Consider the following 9,127-nt stretch of genomic DNA (forward strand, 5'->3'; position numbering starts at 1 on the left):
TGGTTTTTAATTTGGGGAATGACAAGGAGACCACTGGATCATTAACCTGAGACATCATAATGGAGTATATAGATTGACAAGCGCTGTGATATAATTTGGAGCGGACCATTTAATGCTTTAGGCTATAGACAGTTAAAATAATTAAAATCAATTCTTGTCTGGACAGGAAGCCAGTGCAGGGCCCTAAGGATGATGTGGATGAATTTTTTTGGAGTAGTCGAGTTGGCTCATTCAAATGAATGACTTGTATATTAGATTTATTTTCGTCAACAATTATTATGTAAATTATTTCATATTTCCTCAGGTATAAAGTGAGGACAGGGATAGGTAGCCTATGTATGTGCAGTGCAGATACTGAAACATCCTGGTCCGTAAGTCAGACCCACATTAGAAACTTTACCTGGCTGTGAATATATGATTTGGAGTATAGGCCTATGAGTTGTCAGTTTGTTGTTGTCCCACGTTGGGAGTGGACCTAAAAGTGGATCTTTAGCCAGTGGAAAGCTCTCCCAATATTGTTACTCTACCCACGACTACATTCATTTAATACTAAACCATAGTTATAGTCATAGTTTACTATTGATGATAAGTACATTTAACCCAACACAACAATAGTTATTTACTGATCTGACAGATCATGATAAATTCTGACTACATGTCAGCTAACCATATTATTCTGTTTAAATGTATCTTACACATAGGTCATTTATCAGATTTTACATAGAATAAACTTGAGAAATTGTTCATCTTGTAAAAAGTGTGCTGTCATCAATAAACATTTGCATTATTTTGTTTTGTCACTATTACTTCCGTTCTAGTATTTAAGTTGGAATTTGAATGAAGGAATCACTTATACATTATTGGTATTATGTAGACATCTAAATTCATCATTCACTTTTGTGTCTCATATTGAGGATATGGGAAATAAGCTTTTACTCAAAAATGAAAGCACTGACAAAAGTGGGCTAAAATTATACTTCCCGGTATACTGGATAAAGTACCTCTGATTTGTGATTATAATAAGGATAATTCACTCCACTTAAAATGCCCTAATTAATGAAATGTTTTCATCAAATGTTTCATTTTGTCACAATGGCTCATTTCCTTTGACACTTAATTATGTGTTTTGTCACAAATGCAGCAACGCTATTTTCTTCCAATTAGCAACAACTCACTTCACTTCAATCCACAATGTCCATGCCTGTGTTTATCATCTTGTACAACATCAAATTAAGTAAAACACTTCAGGACAGAAATATTTTTTATGCAAATTGATAACAAGCCAGAAAATGAGTGAAACTGCAAAGCCTCCCCCCACAATAACATTACACTTGTGTAATAAGATTGAGTAGGTATTGATATATAACCCAGATTTAAGCACTGATAGAATAATATATCTTTGCAATGCACAAATACATAGAATGACAGCAAAGTGAACCACCAATTTCATCCCACTTTGTATCTTTTGCCAACTTGTGAAATCACATGGTTTCCAAAAAGTCAGAAGACCTGCATTATGCAAACACAAACATCTCTAAATCAACAATGAGAGACTGGTCTTTGTCGGTGCAGTTTACGGGAGCAGGCGGTCGGATCGAGGTGGATCGAGTGAACAGTGTTTGGATGTAGCAGAGACATTTTTGTTAAAAAGAGCAGGTGCTGTTACTGAATTTGGACCAATTTGGAAACTGAAGAGATGTGAGTTATTTGATGTTTATCCACCATTTTTCTGTTTGATCGCTGAACTTAAGAAATGTTATCTACATTACATCATGCAATATTGTTACAAACAACTCTTATCTACCTCCTGAGGCTTGTATGAAATAAATCCCTGCAAACCTGTACTTATAATCAATGTAAGTTAAGTGATCAGAGTTTGAATAGTTAGTAGAATAGTAGAATATCTCTGTTTCACAGGTTGCGCCACATATTGATCTTTCTTCCGGCTTGGTGCCATATTAATTTTGAAATCCTCATTTGCAAACTTGCTCATCTCATTTAACTCCCTCTGCTCTGTGCTCTACTGCAGATGAGACGGCAGGCTTTACTCTTCCTATCGCTGCAGCTCATTTTTGAGGTAAACTTTCCTGAGAATTGTCAAATTTTCTCTTCATACCTCAGGCAGTATGTTTACCAATATGACAAGAAGCCTCCTTGACTGTTGGATCCAACACATTTTTTTTTTATCAGATGTTTGACATTTCATTTCTGTTCAGTTGTCATCATGCTCACATCTGCGAGTGATATCTGGTTCCAGTCTGGAGCTGCCATGTCCTTTAGCCCAACCTGACTCCGCTGGATACACCATCACCTGGATCTTCAATGGTTTTATTACATTTCTGTCCCAACCATTCTGCCTGGATTGCAAAATCTAAACTTTTTATTTTTTTTATTTTTTTACAATTTGATTCCTTTTTTGTTTTTCATTCAGGCAAGGATATTAGTGAGGAGCCATCTGATTCAGTCAGTGTTAAAAGGGATGGTTTGTATCTGTCCATATTCCCTGTAAGTCATGCCAACAGCGGCGAGTACACTTGTGTGGTGAAGGAGGGCAACAGTGAGACAATAAGAACGTACAACATCGTAGTTATTGGTGAGATACACACCTCTATTTATCTTGTGTACATTGTTTATTTTGATTTGGGGAAGTTGAAAATGGACATAATGAAGAAATAATCAAAGAGGCTTGAATTCAAAAGCAGCGGACTCATTTGTGTCTTTTCTCTCTCTCTCTCTCTCTCTCTCTACAGAATTACTTGAAATTGCCATTAAAGTAAACCAAGGTTCTGATGTGTACCTACCATGCAGTCTCCCACCCAGCAGCGAAGTCACAGGAAACGCTCTCTGGTTCAAAAAGTCGGACACCGGTATCGGGAGGATGCAACTGCATCCCGAAGACGAAACAGCCGAGAGAATAAGCCTGCTCTATCCAATGGACCAGGATCAGACCATCCTGATCAAAGAGGCTGTCACTGAGGACTCTGGGACTTACTATTGTGAAACTCCAGATGGGAAGAGGCTCAGCACAATACAAATCATTGTTGAAAGTAGGTCTGGAAACTTTTTCTACATGCTACTTTAATCCTTGTCATTTGAAACCCTCAGTCCTTGTAGTAAATGTCAAACTAGCGGAGCTCCTGATGAGTACTCACTTTATTTAAAAAAAGTCTGAACATACAGTAAAATCACAATTCAAAGTAAATACTGACACCTATTTTAACCAACTCATTAACTTTCTTTCAGTTATTCCAACCAAACCTCCTTTCTCCTGCGATGGGTTTCCCAGAGCGTGGGAGCCATGCCTGGATGAGAACAGCCGAACAGATGCACCCATGTTGCAAGAGTCCATGACAGACTTTTCCATGAAGCTCTATGCATACCTCCGAGAGTCATATCCTTCAAGCAACCTGCTCATCTCTCCCATCAGCATCAGTGGGGCGCTCTCACATTTGTTGCTAGGTATGAAAAATAGGAAGGAAGATTTGATGATTCTGCTTTACTTACTGAGTTCATCCCATGTACTCTGTCCTGTTACTCACTAGTGCAATTAAACACAGCTAAAGATAATTTGCACACAAAACATGATTTTACAATCACCTACAATTAAACCTTTTAATTTATTTTTAATTTTTTAGATACTTTTTGTTTTAGATCTCCGCCAGAAACATAAGCATGGATAGAACCCTAACATATAGTTAATTTTCATGGCATTTGTTGACATTGAAGACTCTTCAGCCTAAAAAAACATTATGTTCTTTTCTTTTCTTTCTATGTTTAGTTTTCTGTGGAGAAGAGAAAGAAATTGTTTATGTAACTTTTTTTTCTCTCTCTTTGTCACAGTGGTTTTTCTCAACTTATTTTTCACCTTGCAACTTTCTATACCACTCTAAAGTATATGTCTGTCTGTATTATGTCTCCACTTTGTTATTACCTTCAGGTGCCAGGGACAAAACTCGCAAAGCCATTGAGAGAGCAGTGTGTGTGCCTCACGACTTCCACTGTGTTCACTTCCAGATGAAGAAGCTGAGAGAGAAGCTGGCTGGCTCCCTGCAGATGGCTTCTCAGATCTACTATGACCCAAGTACTGTATTACCGTCACAAAATAGCCAAGAAAAATGCAATCAGAGAGGAAGGATGTACTGTAGAGATTTTGAGTGCTTACAAATACTAAATGGATCTTTATCTTTGTGGCTCATAATGGTATCTTTGTTTTGTTTTTCTCCCTAGATTTAAATCTGACTGAGTCCTTTACTAACCAGTCTGTTCAGTTCTATGAGGCAGAGCCCACCAGGCTGCTGAACAACAGTGAGGGCAATACACAGATGATCAACAGCTGGGTGGCCAATAAAACCCAGAATAAAATCACAAAGTTAGTTGATTCTGTCTCACCGGGTACACAAATGATCCTGCTCAACGCCGTCTCCTTCAACGGTCAGTGAAGTGTCCGTGCATAAATGTGAGTGTGCACATGTTGAAGTAATAGAAACCAAAAAAAAAAAAAACCGTATGTGTGTGTGTGTCAGGTAAATGGAAGATCAACTTTGATCCGAAACAAAAGAAGGGCCTTTTCACAAAACTTGATGGTGATATGGTGCCAGTGCCACTCCTCTACCACCGGAAATACATGGCGGCCATGACGTATGTGGTTGCGCTAAAGGCACAGGTAACAAATAAAAACGGCAACACCTAACTGAGTCACCCACCCAGTCACCTACTGCATACAGCTGCAGTGAGACACACCAGGCGAAGACACAGCACTGAATGAAAGATAATTAAGATCCTTTAAAACCCTTTAGACCCTGATTACAGCAAATTGCATCAACGCTTGCAGGCTGCTCCTTTTAAGAGGCATAACTCAGTGCAATCTGACTATACAACATGAAACAGACATGTCTGGCTTGGTGTGATTAACATTTTCCGATGATATAATCATCTCTGATGTCCATCTTAATTAATATATAAGCTTAAAACATCACAGAAAGAGCTGCTCCTCTAAACAGCAGAGTTTACGTGAGAATCATAATATTTTTATGTGTATTTAGTGTCAAAGTAATACAGGAACAGTTGTCTGATCTTGCATTTATAGGTATACTTCAAACAGAAATGGCTAACAGATAATCCAGCATACCTTTAATGCTGAAGCATCTGCTGTAGCTGTGGCCCATTTATAACTATTCCCCATCTGTCCAGCTCTCAAAGCATTATGGAGACGATAGCTTCAAAATCTAAAGCATGAATACCTTCCAAATTGAGACACAAAATTTTCTCATATATTTTAATCCTATATTTACTTTATTAAGTATTGGAGATTTGTACAGTATCAAACATTAAAAACACCTTCTTCTTTTTTGACTCTTAACCAACAGGTGGCGAGGTTTCCTCTTACAGGCGACAGCAGCCTTTACATCCTGCTGCCGCGCTCCAACACAGTGACTGACCTGCAGCAGGTGGAGGAGAAGATGACAGACACAGCTGTGCGTCAGATGATAGAGGAAATCCAAACAGTAGCCCCTCAATATATCGAGGTTACTCTGCCCCAAATCAAGCTGGACGACCAACCAGACATGAGCATACTGATGAAGAAATTAGGTTTGCTGATCAACTTTAATGTGTTTTTCTGACTGCCATACTCACACTCTGCTAATAAAATGTCTCCCCATCTGCTCTTCGATTTCCCTGTGCGAAATCCACTCACTTTTCTTTGCTTCCTGTGTATTTCCTTCTGACCCACACAGGACTGTCATCCCTCTTCGAGGAGCCCAACCTGTGTGGCCTCAACTCGGGCAACATGATGGTCCTTGGCGAAGTCAGACACAGGGCCTTACTCAAGCTGACTGAAAAAGGAGTAGAGGCTGGTGCCGTCACCGCCATGTCGTTCTCTCGCTCCTTCCCTTCCTTCTCTGCCTTGAGGCCTTTCATCCTGCTGCTGTGGAATGACGAGGCCAAAGTGCCCCTCTTCATTGGCCGAGTGACCGACCCATGAGCGAGACAAAGAGGAAGAGTTGGTGAGAGGGAGGGAAATGCAACAAAGCACATGAGCAGGAGAGAAAGAAAGATATAGTAAAGAGAAGGTGTCTGATATAAGGGAAATAGGCTACAAGTCATTTCATTATGTGACTATGCTTTTTTCAGCCAATTTTTCATAACAATGCAGATAGAGTATCAATCTAGCTCAGCCTTACAGAGACATATTGTGAATTTATTCCAAACACAATGATGAATAAACACGTGTGCACAACAATGCCTGTGTGTCATGTGTTTTTAAAGGTGTGAGCACAGTGTGAGTCACTTGTGAATGAAAGGAAGACAGTTTGAGCACTGAAACAGCTTTGATTTATTTTTGCGAAGTAGTTACACAAACCCACCACAGGATGGCAGCCATACTGTGTGATTGACATTGACAGTGAATACACAGGGACTGCAGCAGTGAATCCCCATCCCGCTCCCATCTCAGCCCTCCTGCATGATCACCACTGATATCAATTTAAGGAAGACAAGTGTCAAAATCTGTGACAGTACAGGTTTTGTTTGTTGTTGTTTTTTTCTCTCTCTTTTTTTTTTTTTTAAAGTCATGTCGCTTAGTAAAGCACAGAAACTGAGCAAAAAAATACCCTGAATCATCGTATTCACAAACAAATACACACTGATGGCAGAGACTGTAAACACATCAGCATCCAGAACGATCAGCTAAAGTTGCACTCTATTATACAAGCTGATGATTGCTAAACATGCAGCCGTATTGCAGATAAAATGATTACACAAGCTAAGCGGGGGTCAATAATAGACATGAGTCAGAAAATTGAGTGACTGTAAACAAAGCCAACAGATCCAGTCAGAAACGTGAAGTCATAGGTCACTTCCATCCAGACGATCCCCAAACTAAGTGTTCCCAGTAGTGCATCTTTGATGCTTGGATAACAGGTTCATGTTGTTGTTTTGGTTTGATTATCTCACTGCCGACTTGCTGGGAGTTTGGATGTGCATAGAGAAAGTACAGAATAAACCCACTATTATCCTCACCCAACCCTTCATGTTAAAGTCATTTAAGGTTTAACTAAAAATGGTTTTAGATTACTGTAACAATACATAGTTTAGTCCCAAGCTTTTATATAATGCCCAAGCCCTTTTTTTTCTAAACCTAATTCACCACTGAAGGATCCATTTTTTGCAGTCAATGATGAGACATTCACAAGGTTGTCGAAGGACACCAAGAATATGAGCAGCCGGATCGATTCAACAGTTAGAAAACTCCCGGAGGCCACTGACTGACTGTGGGTATGCTTTCGTGAACCGGTGTATGGCCAGAGCAGGAGTGACAGATGAACTGAGGGAGTATATTTGATATCCTGGCAGGCATTTAGACAACTCAGCAACAAGCTAGCCCGTACACACCATCAAAATGCAGATCTGTGCATGAAGGCACATTACACACATGTAGGTTAATAAGTGTGCAGTCTGGCGCAGCTTCTCAATGTCTTGGATCTCGGTCGGTGATTATCCCCTGTCCCTTACTGCCAAATGTGTTTCCATACAAGGTGTAATCTCATTTTATCTCCTGAGGTTAAATCATAGAGGGGCTCCGTTCTCTATGCCTGGATTTCTACTAACACAGTTTATCTCAGCAGGCAATCATGTCTCACACACATGGGCACAGTTAGTCCCACTAGTCCTGTCTCGTGCTCACATTATTTACTATATGCCTCTAGATCTGCTATCCACTAGGTCAGAACTAACTGAATGAATGATCACAGAAATAACTCCCTCTGATTGGTGATGTAGATTACACCTTTTTTTCACATGGGCCTCTGAGGGTGAGTAAAGGTGGATTAGGGGGAGAGATAGGATAACAGGACCAATCGAATGCCGGAATTTTCAAATTAATACATTGCTGGTATGAGATTGCCCTGCAAGAAGAAAATGTTACATCATCTGTGACTCTGCTGGAGTAGAGCTGGAGCCACTGAGGTAAACTCGCTTAGATCCTGTTGAAATCTGGTTCATAAAGCTGAAGGGAAGCAAAGGAACAAACAGTGCCTCCAAAAGCAATATCTGCTCTGCACTGGCATGGACAACTTCAACCTTTCATCAGAAAAGTGCAGTCAAAGGTTACGTAGCTGGACGTATTCCATTCTTCAAGTTGCTCTGTGACTGTCTGGCAATGGGAGGGAGAGATGGTAAAGGTCTGGCACACACAACTGACAGCTCGTCAGTGTCCTCCAGCCTCCAGGAGTACTGGCACCACTGAGGTCTGTGGTGGAGGAGGAGGAGGAGGAGTAGGAGGAGGAGGAGGAGGGAGATTCCTCTCCTGTGTGTGTCTTGTCCTTTGTTACCATTTCTTCACACCTCTGTGCTTCTGAAGTTGGACGGAGACGTCTTGAACGGGGGCGTGATGTGAACACAGATAGACACACACTGCACAGACAGTGGATGTAGGCACTCATATTCTCATACAGCCCTCACGCACACACATATGGCGACACGTTAATGTCTGGTGTGAAGGTGTATAGAGAGCCACTGTCACCGAGAGTCAATGAAAAGACATTAGAACAAGAACACTGAAACAGTAAAGGTACAAATCCACCGAATGGATCATTTTGTGCTTTATAATACGGTGTGTCGTTTTGCATCAGATCAACAACCACTAACATAGAGACTTCTCTGAACAATCGCCACTCCTGCAACTAAATACCACATTATGAGTCACTAGGGTGCACACGTAGTGTCGGCCCCTTTCAATGGATGAATTTTGAGTACATTAATCTCAAATCTCTTTATCAGGTGTAGATTTCAAAGACAGAATATGAGCAACTTCCACAATACAGTAAGGTCTAAAGCACAATTTTGTGAGTATTGTTTTGTTACGTCAACACTTTAATGAGGACATTGTCACAATTTGGTTCACCTTTAAAAAAAAGTATTCAGATTACACCTAATTACCATCACTAATATTAGTATGAATATCATATACTAATACTTGGTGCTGCAATTGTTGGCATTATATGACGGATTTCATCTTCAACATTATTATTATTGCATGTTTTATCCTTCGCTCTTATTACTGCATCACTTGGTCTCCATTTCCAACCATCGCTCAGTGAGACAAATGTGTGTGTTAGTGTGTGTGTGT

General features: G+C 40.2%; 1 protein-coding gene across 1 annotated transcript; it reads left to right on the forward strand.

Annotated features, from left to right (window-relative positions):
- Window positions 1-1,540: 1,540 nt before the first annotated feature.
- On the forward strand, window positions 1,541-6,243 carry serping1 (serpin peptidase inhibitor, clade G (C1 inhibitor), member 1). The gene is made up of 11 exons (XM_083983109.1): window positions 1,541-1,698; window positions 2,030-2,077; window positions 2,217-2,325; window positions 2,432-2,593; window positions 2,751-3,047; window positions 3,244-3,459; window positions 3,938-4,081; window positions 4,228-4,431; window positions 4,524-4,663; window positions 5,367-5,589; window positions 5,736-6,243. Exons 2-11 carry the CDS (start codon window positions 2,030-2,032, stop codon window positions 5,981-5,983), a joined length of 1,791 nt encoding a protein of 596 aa, XP_083839235.1. The 5' UTR covers window positions 1,541-1,698; the 3' UTR covers window positions 5,984-6,243.
- Window positions 6,244-9,127: the final 2,884 nt, after the last annotated feature.

The sequence above is a fragment of the Trachurus trachurus genome (assembly GCF_905171665.1).
Source record: "Trachurus trachurus genome assembly, chromosome: 1".
NCBI lineage: Eukaryota > Metazoa > Chordata > Actinopteri > Carangiformes > Carangidae > Trachurus > Trachurus trachurus.